Genomic DNA, 15,062 nt, shown 5'->3' on the forward strand with positions numbered 1-15,062 from the left:
TACACCATCCAGACTGGATGCTTTCCTTGGATTCACTCTCCTGAAGGCAGCCTGCACGTCTTCCTCGGAGGACATGGGGATTCGTAGTGGTTCTTCCTTGATGTGGTAGTCTAATCAGAACCCATGTGGTGGGAAGGCAGGAGGTAAAGTGAAGGTACTGCATCAGTGCTTTAACAGGGTTCCTGTACCTGTAGTGTAGCCAGAGATGAGGATTCATCATGCCCAGGAGGAATGAAAACATTGGCCGCAGGAAACTCATTTCGATCCTTCCACAGAGGGTAAGTGTTCATTGAAGTGGTTACTAAATCTGTGTTTGGTCTCACTGATGTAGAGGAGGCCACACCAGATACACCGCATGCAGTAGATTAGGTTGCATGTAAAGATCTGTCTCACCTGTGATGGATGGAGGTGAGTGGAGGAGTGTAGGGACATGGGTAAAAACACACTAAAACACTGGAGGAACTCAGCCAGCCTTTCAGTGTCCATAGGAGACAGAGATGTATTGGACCTGAGCCCTTCTTCAAGGAATAAAGAAAATTAGCAAAAAAACAGGGAATCTCAAAATTCAGACAATGCTGGCTGGGGGAGGAGTACCAACCAGCAAAAGGTGTTAATTGGCTATGATAAGAGGAGAGGTAAGAATTGATTGTGTCTATGTGAAATGAACAGGGTCAAGGGAGAGCAGAGTTGGGGGAATGTGATTGTGGAAGAAGGTGGTGGGGTGGAGTTAATGTGAAAGCCAGAGAAGTTGGTATTAATGTCATCCGTTTGGAGGGTGCCCAGTCAGAAGATGAGGTGTTGATCCTCCAATTTGCAGGTGGTCTCAGTCTGGCACTGCAAGAGACCATGGACAGACATGTCAGCAAAGGAATAGGATGGGAAATTGAAATGGGTGGCTACTGGGAGATCCTCGTTATTGCAGTGAACAGAGCTGAGGTGCTCAACAGCCCAATCTCCCAGTCTCCCCGATGGTCACCCAGACTGTAGGAGTTCATTGTAACTCCCAACAACCATTTCAACAATGACATGTCTACCCTAAGCATTATCCATTGTCAGTAAACTTGAGGAAGAGCAAGTCCTGGGCAGACTTAAACTTGACACCATAAACAATTACTTTTTTTTTTCAGAATTGAGTTAACCACTGCCCCCATCTTATTCCACATGTTCCATGTCCTCTTTTACTACTCCTATTCTCAATTTTTTTCTTTCTCTCTAAATTTTCTTTTCCCCCCCCACCTCTCCACATATTGAATAATTTCTCTCTTCTGCTTCTCCCCTCAAACCTTCTCTGCAATCACTACTGGGTTCCAACCCATCTTCCTTCCCTCTTCATATGAGTAATTTACCTTTTTATCTTAGTCTGGATTAAAGGGTTCAGACTCAAAATATTGACTGACCATTTTGACCCATGGATGCTGCCTGGCCTGCTGAGTCCCTTCAGTGATTCTTTTTCTACTCAAGGTTCCAGCTGTTGTATCTCTTCGAAGTACAAAATTATTCAATCTGGAAATATTACCTCAGGGCTTCATCCTATTTCAAGACCAAATATTGTCAATGCAGTTATGATTTCAACACTATTTTGAAAAGCACACATTAAACACAAAGAAAGTCGAGTGGCTAAGGAGAAAATTTGTGAAGATGTGAACATTATTCATTGCACAGGAAGCTCGCCTTTATTATTTAAGGACCAGATCTTGCTGATGTTGACTCAGTGGCCACATTGGCTGCCTGTGCTGCTCAAAGATTATCTTCAAATAGAAACTGCAAATAAATGTCCCAAAGAATCTTTCAGACTTCAGCTGCATGACGTGAGCTGTTGCAGCTCATCTAACAAAGCACTCCTCTTCCCCAAGACATCCTAAAGCCCAGTCTCACTGGGTGTAAAAGGCATAAGAGAGCCATATGTTTTTGAATGATACATATGCAGGCACTCCCTACTTATGATGGTTCGACTTGCGATTTTTTGATGGTTCAAATCAGTCCTTTCACTTTTGAATTCCAATCTGTTCCCACACTTGCGATTATGCGGTGCGCAACTCTCTCGCAATGCTGGGCATTTTAGTTCAATGCTTCAAATATTCTTCATGCCCAGTGTGTACGTTAATGTGTTTTCAGTATGGAATCAAGGTATTCAAAATTTAATCATAAAAAAAAATGGGAGGTGTGGTATTTTTAGACTTGCGATGAGTTGGCTGAATATACCCCATCATAAGTTGTGGAGCACCTGTTCTTAAAAATGACTACTTAAATGTGAAAGGAATAATTCAAAATGTTTAAAAATGTTGTTAAAATCATCCAAATACAAATAAATAATTAAAAATTTTGAAAAAGCTAGAAATATTTCCAAAAGAAACATTGTCCCATTTCTTTGGCTTATTCACCCAACATGCAGAATAGTCAAGAGTTCCGACCTGATGCGGGAACCAGATGCTGGGAAGCCCTGGTGCCCTGAGGTGGAATAAGTGGTCACAATTGGTGTTCCGTAGCTTTGGAACCTCTGTGCTTGGCTCCATAAACAGAGTCCTGGGCTTACTTCCAAAGTTTTCAAAAGTAGTTTGAAGTTGGCTCAATATTGTGTTGGGTGATTTTGTCATAATAAATGCTGATGTAAGATGAACAAATGGCATCCAATTGAATTTCCAAGTAACCAGTACTTAATTAGTTCTCTGAATTCAGAGAAGAAATCAGTAAATTGCACCAACATATGGCATACCTTAGTGAGAAGTGAGATTGGACTGTGAATCAAAGAACTTTCCTGAACATGTATGCATTGCATACACGTGGACTTAGAATTAGAAGGGAGTTAAGTTAATAGTAATAAGTTAAAGTTTGATCCTATTTTTGTGTTTAAAGATGATTAAGAGCAACTTTGGTTTAAGTAACCATTTGTCTTGGTCAATTTCTATTGCTGCTATGTTTTGGGGATGTTTTGCAAGCAGGCCAGCTATATCGACGTACTATATATTTCTCATACATAGTACAATAGTAGAAAAGTGCAGAATTACAGAGAGAACTCTGTTAGTTTGGAATAAAGGCAGGAGAATTTTGGTTTTTTTGCGGTTCATTCAGCAGTATGACAATGGCAGGAAAGAAATTGTCCTTGAATCTGGTGGTGTGTGATCTCAATAATTTTGGCAACACTCTCCCCTTTCTTGATCACTCTGAATCCATCTCAGGAGACAAACTCTTTGCAGACATTTTCCATAAACCCACCAAAACTCAGTTACCGTGACTACATCTCTTCACACACCGTTCTCTGCAAGGACTCTATCTCTTTCTCTCAATCACATCTGTTCCTGGAATGAGGTCTTCCATTCTAGATAATCTGGGATGCCTTCTTTCTTCAAAGAATGTGGCTTCCCCTCTACTACCATCAAATTAGCCCTCATCTATATTTTCTCTATTTGCCACACATCTGCCCTGAGACATAAAACAGGATTCCCTTTGTCCTCATCTACCACCCACCAGCACTGCATCCAACATATTATCCTCTGCAATTTCCGCCACCTAGAATGTGACCTCACCTCCAAACACATCTTCCCTTCTCTTCCCCACTCTGCCTCTGTATAGACAGTTCACTCTTATGACTCGCTTGTCCTCTGATTGCCACACCCCCCCCCCCCACCCTTGCTACCTACTGGGGACCACAAAAATGCTACATTTGCATTCAGCTTCCTCCTTCACTCACCACCCTAAACAGTCCTTCCAAATGAAGCAGCACTTCACTTGTTAATCTGCAGGGGTCATCTGGTGCTTCCATTCTGGTCTCCTCTACATTAGAGAGACTGGATATAGATTGTGAGATCATTTCGTTGAGCACATTTGCTGCAATAACAGGGACATCCCAGTAGGCAATCATTTCAATTCCCTGCCCCATTCCCATACCAACAAATCTGTCCATGGCCTGAGGCTCTGCCAAACTGAGATCACCCACAAATTGGAGGAACAACACCTAATCTCCATCAGGCACTCTCCAACCAGATGGTATTAATATCAACTTCACCATTTTCAGTTAGGGCTCTCGCTCTCGCTCTTCATTCAGAGAGCTAACCACTCACCCAGCAATTACTATCTTCTGCCCTCTACCTCTTGCCTGTGCTCCTCCCTCTGCCCCTTCCCTCATTTATATTCACGTGCCTGCCTGCTGTTTGTTCATAACAACGAAGGGCTCAGGCCAGTAATGCTGGTTACATATCTTTGCTCCCTAAGGAATGCTGCATGACTTGCTGAGTTTTTCAAACATTTTCATGATTGAATTACAATCACAGTGGCTGCAGATCTTCTTGTTTAGCTGAATTATTCTCACAGTTCCAGCATTACTTATTTACTTCCATCACTGATCTGTCCCCATCCATCTCCTGTTTACACCCAGCTCAGACCCATCATGGGATTAACCAATGTGATCCCTCTCTTAGCTCACCCTATCTCAGGCAGCTCCATTTCTTCTACCACTCTCCCCCCTCTGTACAATTAAAAATGTGCTTGATTACTAATCTTTCACAGCTCAAATAAGTAGTTGTTGACCTGGAAGGTTAACCAAGTATCTCTCTCTGCAGATGCTGCCTGACGTGAGAGACAGAAAAGAATGTGCAGATGCTAAAAGGTCGGTGTTATCTTGGCACGTACTAATGGTCTCTTTCTTCTCCAGTTTGTGTTGCAGTTTGGAAGAATCGCCACATGAGGACCGTCACAAACTACTTCATTGTTAATTTGTCATTCGCCGATATTCTTGTGACAATGATCTGTCTGCCTGCCAGTCTGCTGGTGGACATCACTGAGACTTGGTTCTATGGGCAGGTATTGTGCAAAATAATTCCCTATCTGCAGGTAAGTATTGAGCTATTCTGAGACTTTAGTGATAATCAATGCCCAAACAGTGTTCATTAATTTGCTTATGAAATGCATAGCGATGACTGATCGATGCACACATCTGAGCTCAAGTTAACTAACTTCAGTTGATTTACGATGGCCTGAAAAACTGCACCAGGAGGAGGGTAAATATCAGCCAAGTTTCAATTTAATTACAGTGCGGTGATGGGCCATTTCGGCCCACATGTCCGTGCTGCCCAATTACATCCAATTAACCTACACCCCTGGTACTTTTTTGAATGGAAAAGCCCACACAGACACTGGGAGAACGTACAAACTCCTTACAGATAGCACTGGATTCAAACCCTGGTCCTAATCCATGACACTGTAACAGCGGTTTGCTAAGTGCCATGCCAACTGCCATCCATATCAGGAAGAAAAGAGACAGAAAGGAGTCCCTTCATCACCCTGAACCCATGGCAACCACTCATTTAATTCTCAACATTCTCACTGACTTGCTGCAGATTCTGCCGCTCATCTGACACAAGGGACAATATTCAGTAGCCAGCTAATCTACCAAGCAGCCCATCCCTGGGGCTTGGTGGGTTAACTGCTGAAACCAGGAGAAACCCAAGCAGTCCCAGGAGGGAAGATGCCAACTCCACACAACACCCTGAATCAGGATTGAACCCTGGGTATCCTGAACTGTGGGGTAGTGGCTATAGTGTATGAGGTGCCCATGGGAAAGTCCCAGTTTCCAAGCACCCTCCGACTCCCATCTCTCCTTCTACCACCCAATGGATTCAATGGTATAAACAAAAAAGGTCTGCAGATGCTGCTCGCGCGCTCTCGCGCGCGCTCTCTCGACTCCAAAGCCCAACAGCAGTAGAAATTCACCAAGACAAATGGTTACTTAAAAATTACTTTTAATTATTTTTAACTATTAACCCCCTTCTAATTCTAAGCGCACATGTATGTAATTAGTTTAAGTTCCAAAAAAGTTCTTTGATTCACAGTCCAATCTCACTTCTCAATTCTCCAAGTTCACTGGTTGCAGGCAATTCTTATTCTGTGCATAGAATGCAACATGAATTTCACCAGGCTTTGGTGCTTGAAAAGTAAATGGTTACAACTCAGGAATGTTCTTGTCGGCTTTCAAAGAGAGATTTGTTGCTCATTGGAGATCCACAACTGATTCCTTCAGATCAGCCACTTCAGTGTCTTGCCGAAGAAACTTGCCCCATCAGTGTTTTCCAGATGATTACCTCTTTCTTTCAAGTCACCACAGAGTTCCTTTCTGTTTCCCTTATTTCAAGTGAAACATTATACATCCAGCCATCTCCTCTTGTATAAACCACAAGGGCTTTGACCAGGCTGAACTAAGAACTCACAACCCGTCTTCAAAATGGGGTTTTCCACAAATTTGCCCGCTTGTCCTGTTCCAGTTCCAGCTGCTGCTGCTGAACTGTAGAACTGAATTCCCTCTCCCTCTCTCTCAGAGAAAACCACATGACCCTCTTAGAACAGCCAACTGCACTTAGACAGACAGTGGGTCCAGACCTAATCTTCTGAGTCCGTTCATCTGTTGCTTTCCAAAACAATAATCCATTACTCCGCAGCATGTCCAATTAACACCTACTTGTGAAGTCGTTTATAGGCATTCTTCAAAGATTTTGCAAAGGCACTCAGAGCCTGGACTGTCTGGCTTAAGCAGAGCGCTGGCATTTTAAATGAGATTTGTTTTGAAGTGTTTGTATGAGATCTACACTTAAAAAAAAAAAAAAAAAAAATCTGGCACAATTTATCTCCTTTAAAACATATCTATATACAATATAAAATGTAACATAATCTGTCACACTATGATCACAGTGTCTGCAGACTTTCTTATTTCACATGCACTCCGTTGCTTCTGTTCATTTGGTAAATTAAAAAGAAAAGTGAAAAAAAGACATCAGTAAAAATGTTTTCTCACTTCTTATCCAACACAACATGGTTGGCGTAGCAGTTAGTGCAAGTGCCAGTGATTGGTACAAAGGTTCGAATCCCACTCTGACTGTAAGGAGTTTGTACGTTCTCCCCATGTTTGTGTGGATTTTCCCCAGGGGCTTCAGTTTCCTCCCACCATTCCAAATGTACCAGGGGTTGTAGGTTAATTGGGTGTAAATTGGGTGGCATGGACTCATGGGCTGAAAGGACTTGTTACTGTGCTGTAAGTCCAAAATAAATTCTGAAGTCAGGAATGTTCCATTCAATAGCACTTTTGCCTCTCCAGAGATGAGTAAAAACACAATCTAATCCTTTCCTATCTCACACCTATCACCCTTTGTTTTTCTTATTTTGAAAATTTTATTTGTTAGTATCTTTCATACATTTCAAATTAACTTGCAATATCATTACATAATCATTTTCAATTTTTATCCTCCCCTCCCACCTCCCACCAACCTTAACCTCACAGATAGAAGAAAAAGATAGTAAAAAAAATAGAAGAAAATAACACATTCATCTTAGAAATTATAACCACATTAATAATACCATAATACAGTTCTTGATGAAAGTACCATATTTTCAAGGGGAGATTGGATTAGAAAGTCTGGATTAGTCTATATTCATAAATCTCATAAGGTTCCCAAATTTGACACAATTTATCATAATCATCTCTTATTATAAGTAATTTTTTTTCTAATGGGAGATGATATTTTATTTCATCAACCATTCTTCTATTTTTACATTCCAATTTCCACATTTTAGCTATGGCTGTTGCTGGACTTTTTTTTAATATTCATCTAGTTCCAACTTAATCTCTTCATATATATTACCCAACAGAAAAATCCTTTGATCTAATTTTACTTTCACTTTTAATATCTTCTCTAACATAACACACAATTCTTTTACCTTTTCACACAACCATACTGAATGCAATAGAACTGTTAGCTGAAGTGAGTTGAGGGGATAAGGGAATTACAGGTTTTGAGATGGGAGATAAAGTTCATAAAATTAGTTTTTTTTGCAGACGATGTTATAATATACTTGACTAAACCCAAAACTTCATTGAATAGACTAAATGAAAGATTAACCAAATATGGATTAGTTTCAGGATATAGGGTTAATGTGGATAACAGTGAAATGATACCCATGGTTAATGCAGATTACACACAATGTAAAAAAAAGTTAGTAAAATTTAAATGGTAAAGTGAGGGGGTTAAATATTTGGGGATAACGGTAAGTAAACAATTGAATAATTTGTATAAATTGAATTATTTACCACTTTTTAAAAAAAAAAATTGGAGGAAGATTTAAAAAGATGGAAAGAATTCTTTGGCTTGGCTTCACGGACGAAGATTTATGGAGGGGGTAAAATGTCCACGTCAGCTGCAGGCTCGAATGTGGCTGACAAGTCCGATGCGGGTCAGGCAGACACGGTTGCAGGGGAAAATTGGTTGGTTGGGGTTGGGTGTTGGGTTTTTCCTCCTTTGTCTTTTGTCAGTGAGGTGGGCTCTGCAGTCTTCTTCAAAGGAGGTTGCTGCCTGCCGAACTGTGAGGCGCCAAGATGCACGGTTTGAGGCGATATCAGCCCACTGGCGGTGGTCAATGTGGCAAGCACCAAGAGATTTCTTTAGGCAGTCCTTGTACCTCTTCTTTGGTGCACCTCTGTCACGGTGGCCAGAGGAGAGCGTTAATAGGGTGGGTGAATTATGTTAAAATGAATATTTTTTATAGAATTCAATAATTATTTCATACATTACCAATTCAGGTGCCTGAAATGTTTTTTGATGATTAAATAAGAATATTAGGGAGTTTTTATGGGCAGGGAAGTCAGCAAGGATAAGTATGGAAAAGTTGACATGGAAAAAAAAAAGATCAAGGAGGTTTGAGATTACTGAATTTTAAAAGTTATTATAAGGCAGCTCAATTGAGATTTTTGTCGTCTTGATATCAAAGGGAAGAAAAAACATCTTGGGTAGATATTGAGATGAATAATATAGGTGAGGAAAGTCCAGACCAAATATTGTATAAATGGAACCATGACATTTTTTTAAAGGTAGAAAAGAAGTACCAATTTTAAAACATTTGTTTTGAATATGGAATAGGATACATGTGGAAAGAGCTACAAGAAATTATTAGTTGGCTCAACTGACTTTAAGACAAAATCAACTTCCATTTACAATGAATAATTCTTTATTTGACAATTGGTATGAAAAAGGTATACAGAAAATACAAGATTGTTTGAGGTTCAATTTTTATGACATTTGATCAATTAAAGGAGAAATATAGGATATTACAAAATGCAATATTTGTATATTATCAATTATGATTATATTTGAAGAAAATGGGAATGACAAGACTCCCAGAGCAGAGTCAATTTGAATGTGTTATAACAGAGACCTTTATTATTTGAAGATTTATAGCTACTACGTTTCATAAATTACAAGAAATAAAGGAAAAGAAAGATTTGTATAAAAGTAAATTGAAGTGGGAGCAGGATTTAAATATACAAATTCAAGTAAAATATGGATGAAACTGTCTAAAGAAAGGGTAACTAATACAATCAATGTTAGATATTAAATAGTTCAATATAATTTTTTACAACAAATGTATTATATACCTTATAAGTTGAATAAATTTAAGCTAAACTTTTCTACTCAATGTTTTAGATGCCCTACATTTTTCTTACATCCATATGCTAAGCGGGAGGATGGGAACCAGAATGTGAGAGCAGAGAATAGGGCAGAAGGTCAAAAGCATGGTGCAATGTGGCCTGAGTTGGTGAGGAAGGACAGACGGGGGAAAAACATAAAACTAGTCAGTTGGAGGGTTTGAAGTGGGCCTGTTTCAATGTGAGGAATAAAGGGGATGAACGGAGAATGGATCAGAACATGGAACTACGATGTTGTGGCCATTACAAAGGCTTGGCTGGAGGAAGGCCAGGATTGGTTGATGCAGGTACCTGGGTTTAGGTCTTTTAAAAGAAATTGGATGGGATGCTTATTAAAAAAGGGTGAGGAGGAGAAGCATTACTGGTCAGGGATAGTATCACGACTAAAGAAAGGGAGGACGCTGCTGAGGGAGTGTGTACTGAGTTGGTGTGGGTGGCAGTCAGAAATGGGAAGGGTGAAATTACTGTACTGGGAGTGATCTATAGGCCCCCAAATAGCCTCTGGAACACTGAGGAGCAGATAAGCAGGCAGATTCTGGAATGGTGTAGGAAATACAGGGTGTTGCTACTGGAGACTTCAACTCCCCTAATATTGACTAGCACTTGTCTAAATTTAAAATTTAGACCTAACAAGCCATTTTGGCCCTCTGGTCAGTGCTGCCCAATTTACACCCAATTAATCTACACCCCTGGTACATTTCAAAGGGTGGGAGGAAACTGGAGCCCCCGGGGAAATCCCACCCAGGGAAGAACGTACAAACTCCTTAGAGACAGCGTGGGATTTGAACCCAGGACCTGATCGCTGGTGCTGTAAAAGCATTGAGCTAACCATGCTGCCCAGACTACAAGAAGGATAGATGGAACTGAATTTGTCATGTGTGTTTTTAAGAAGGATTCCTGACACCGTATGTGGACCAGCCGATGAGAGGAGAGGACGTACTGGATCTAATTCTGGGTAATGACCTGATTAGGTGGCGGACCACTTGGTGGGTAAGCACTTTGGTGAGAGTGACCACAACTCCCTGAGCTTTAGCATGGCTATAGACAAGGATAAAAGCAGACAAAATGGCAAAGTGTTTAATTGGGGAAGGGATAATTACAATAGGGTGAGGCAGGAACTAGTGAGAGTAAATTGGAAACAGATGTTACATGGTGAAAGTACAGAACTAATGTGGAGGAAGTTTAGAGACTACTTGTGCTGGGTTCAGGATAGATTTGTCCTATTGTGACAGAAAAGATGGTAGCAAAAGGATCCCGTGGTTGATGCAACAGGTGAGGCAACTAGTTAAGTGGAAGAAGGAAGCATACATTAGACGTAGGAAGCAGGAAACAGGAAGGGCTCATGATAAGTATATGGTAGCCAGGAAGGAGCTTAAGAAAGGTCATAGAAGAGCTCGAAGGGGGCATGACAAGGCCTTGGCATGTAGGATTAAAAAGAACCCAAAGGCCTTCTATCATTCTATGTGCATGTGAAGAACAGAAGGATGATGAGAATGAAGGTGGGTCTGCTAATGGAAAAAGGAGGCAAATGTGCCTGGAGGCAAGGAGGTTGGGGAGGTCTTAAATGAATACTTTGCTTCAGTATTCACAAGAGAAAAGGACCTTGATCAGGGTAAGATCACAATAGAACAGGCTTGTGTGCTGCACAATAGTGAGATTAAGGAAGAGGAAGTGTTGGTCATCTTGAAAGTATTAAGATTGATGTCCCCAGAACCAGATGTAATATACCCAAGGTTGCGGTGGGAAGTGAGGAAAGAGATAACTGGGTAGTTGCTATGATCTTTGAGTCATATTTGGCAACAGGGGAGGTGCCAGAGAATTGGAGAATGGCAAATGTAGTTCCCTTGTTTAAAAAAGGTAATAGGGAGAATCCTGGGAATTGTAGTCCGATGAGACTTGCATCAGTGGTGTGGAAACTGTTGGAGAAGATTTACAAGCATTTAGAGAAGTACAATCTACTCAAGGATTGTCAGCATTGCTTTGAAGGGAAGGTTGTGTCTCACAAGTCTAATTGAGATTTCTGAGGAAGTAACAAAGGAAATTGATTAGGGTACAGTGGTAGATGTGGTCTATGTGGATTTTAGTAAGGCATTTGACAAGGTCCCCAATGAGTGACTTGTTCAGAAACTCATGAGACATGAAATCCATGGAACCTTGATTGTGTGGATTTAAAAAAAAAAAAAAAAAATTGCTTGCATGTAGAAAGTAGTAGTGAAAGGCAAGTATTCTTCCTGGAGGTCAGTGACTAGTGGAGTTCTACAGGGATCTGTTCTGTGACCCCTGCTCCTTGTGATTTTTATAAATGACCTGGATGAAGAGGTGGAAGGATGGATCAGTAAGTTTGTGGGTGATGTGAAGGTTGGAGGAATTGTGGATAGTGCTGAAAGTTGTCATAGGTTACAAAAACATCTAGAGAAGATGCAGAATTGGGTGGAAATGTGGCAGATAGAGTTCAATCTGGATAAGGGTGAGGAGATTCATTTTTGAAGGACAAACCAGAAGGCTGAGTACAGGTTTAATGGTCAATTATTTAAGAGTGTGGATGAACAAAGGGGTTCAAATTCATACATAATTCAAGGTTGCCATGCAGGTTGATAGGATAGTTAAGAAGGCCTGTGGGATGTTGGGCTTCATTAAGAGGGATCAAGAGTCGAGAGGTCATGTTGCAACTCTACAAATCCCTGGTGAGACCACACTTAAGAGTATTATGTTCAGTTCTGGTCACCTCATTGTAGGAAGGATGTGGAAGCTATGGAGAGGGTGCAGAGGAGATTTACCAGGATATTGCCTGGATTGGAAAATAAGTTTCATGAGGCAAGGTTAGCATCACTGGGACCTTTCTCTTTGGAGTGTAGAAGGATGAGAGGAGACTTAACAGAGGTCTACACGATTCTGAGGCATAGATAGGGTGGACACCCAGTGCCTTTTATCAAGGGCAGGAATAGCAAACATGAGAGGAGATGTACAAAATGAGTGGAGGGAAGTTTAGAGGAGGTATCAGGGTTAAGTATATTTATGCAGAGTTGTGGGTGACTGGAATGCCTTTCCAGGGATGATGGTTGAGGCTGAAACATTAGGGGCATTAAAGAGACTGAGACAGGAAAATGGATGGAAGAAAAATAGAGGGTTATGGAGTGGAGAGGGTTTAGTACTTTTTAAGGAATATCTGAGTCAGCACAACATTGAAGGCTGAAGGGCCTGTACTGTGCTCTATGTTCCTTGCCTATCCAAGAGCTGTTGAATTACCCTATGGTACCAAATTTCCTCTTCATAATCACACACTAACCCAACTCCTGTCACACTCACACCCCTCACTTGCACAAAGGAGTGAAATGTGGACACCACACCAACATTTGGAGGGTACATGCAGCTGGACTGAGGTAAAAAATATCTTCCTAATATGTTGGTTTAAAACACGGAGAACTGCCTTGTGCATTTGGAATCTTTTTGTGTTTCTTGCTCTAAATGAGTATCTTCCAGCTACTAAAATCGAAACCTAATTTTCAAATAGTTATGTCTAAAATTCAAAGCCTGTGTGTGGTTTTATTTTTATGCCACTCATTCCCTGTCTAAATGCAAAACTTTTCTCTGCTTCTCCCACTCTTCACATTTACCTTGTACATGCATTGATTCAGCTTTCAGTTGCTTCAGAGTGAATTTGAAATTACATAAATTTGAAAGATTTTTAATTTTTAAAATATTTAAACATACAGCACGGTAACAGGCCATTTTGGCCCACAAGTTCTGCCCAATTTACACTCCATTAACCTCCACTCCCACTACGTTTCAAATGGTCAGTGGAAACCAGAGCCCTTGGGGAAAACCCACACAGATACAGGGAGAATGTACAAACTCCTTACACTCAGTGCAGGATTCGAAACCCAGTCCTGATCTCTGCTGCTGTAAAGATGTTGTGCAAGCTGCTACGCCAACCATGCCACCCCAATGATGTCAGATGTAAGATGTCGGCTTTTTAGCCCGAGTAGTATATCCCTGGAAGGCACTGCTGGGGTGGTGGTGGTCTGGTACAACAGGGACATTTAAAAGACACTTGGGTCAGTACATGGATGTTGCAAAAATACAGGGTTATGGGATAATATAGGGAAAAAATGAGATTGTTGTGAAATTGGTTAACATAGGTCAGCACAACATAGTGAGCAAAGCCACTGGAGTGGCATATCACTCTATGCCATTGACAAGGTGCTGGGGGTGGATGACTGGCCGTAATATGCCAGACACAAGCTGATTGCTGTGGGTTTGGAGTCTTGTAGAGGCCAGTTAAGAAAGTTAGGACTCCTGAAAGACATGGTCATTTCAGTGGTTGGCACAAACTCAGTGGGCTAAATGACCTCTCTCCAATATGGACCCCTCTTTAGCATCAGTGAACCTGTCTGAAGTAAGTCCTGTCATTTCATGATTTATGTGACTGAGACATGAGCCCCTTTTCTATTGGCTTCCGGTCCCAGGAATTCACTGGGACAGGATCCAGTCGAAAAGGAACACTGGCCAAACGCCGGCGTCAAATGATGTTATTTCACGCTGGGGATTAACTGCCTCTACCCCATTCATATCCCCAGTGTTTGCTGATGCCACGTGCTGTTAAAACCAGTGGAAAAGGAACAGCAGAAAGTCACTCGTTTACAGTTGAAGTAGAACACTCCAATCCCTGGGGGCGAGTGTATTCAGTGAAAAACCAATTAGTGTCCCAGTTAAGAATGGCCCAGTGGAAATGGCACAAAGGACTTCCTATCCTGGGACACTGCATGGCCAATTCACTGGGATACCAGTGGAAAAGGGGCTTCTGTTTCTATGCTTGTCTTCTTTGGTGAGATTCATCTAAGTTTCCCAAACTGTTGAGGCTGGATTTGAACCCCTGCCTTTGAATCATTAATCCAGGCCACTGCTTCTGTGTGCATAGTTGTGTAGTTAAAAAAAAAAGCAGACACATGGGCAATGAACTGAGGGCAGGCTCCACCACCAGCCCTGTCCACGCTGCTGACAAACAGTAGATTTTGAGAGAATAAATATGTTTTTTCTGCTGCAGACTGTGGCAGTTTCCGTGTCTGTACTGACACTCAGCTGCATCGCGATGGACCGCTGGTATGCTATATGTCACCCACTCATGTTCAAGAGTGCAGCCAGCCGTGCACGGAGCAACATAGCAATGATATGGATTGTATCCTGCGTATTCATGATACCCCAGGCGATCGTCATGGAGTGCAGTATTATTGTACCAGAATTTGCCAATAAAACAGTTTTATTCACCATCTGTGATGAGCATTGGACAGGTAAAAACAATTTGTACCAAAATAACTGTAAAACACCAAGTTTTGCAGACACCGTGGTTGAAGTAAAAATGCAGCTGGAGAAACTCAGCAGGTCAACCAGTGTCCTTTATATAGCAAAGATAAAGGTACATAACCAATATTTCAAGCTAGATCCCTTCATCAAGGTAGTTGGTTATGTACCTTTATCTTTGCATTATAAAGTACTCTGTTTGACCTCCTGATTTCCTGCAGCATTATGAAATTACTTTGTACCAAAATAACTCTTCCATGTTATAAATAACCCACAACTTCACTCTGGCAGTGATGGGTTT

General features: G+C 41.2%; 1 protein-coding gene across 1 annotated transcript in view; it reads left to right on the forward strand.

Annotated features, from left to right (window-relative positions):
* The window catches only part of hcrtr2 (hypocretin (orexin) receptor 2), a 76,189-nt gene that overhangs the window by 31,390 nt on the left and 29,737 nt on the right, over positions 1–15,062 (forward strand). Inside the window, exons 2-3 of the mRNA XM_069888094.1 lie at positions 4,649–4,827; positions 14,508–14,751. Coding sequence (XP_069744195.1) covers positions 4,649–4,827; positions 14,508–14,751 — 423 coding nt within the window. The remainder of the gene's footprint in view (positions 1–4,648; positions 4,828–14,507; positions 14,752–15,062) is intronic.

The sequence above is a fragment of the Narcine bancroftii genome, chromosome 6 (genome assembly GCF_036971445.1).
Source record: "Narcine bancroftii isolate sNarBan1 chromosome 6, sNarBan1.hap1, whole genome shotgun sequence".
Taxonomy (NCBI): Eukaryota; Metazoa; Chordata; class Chondrichthyes; order Torpediniformes; family Narcinidae; genus Narcine; species Narcine bancroftii.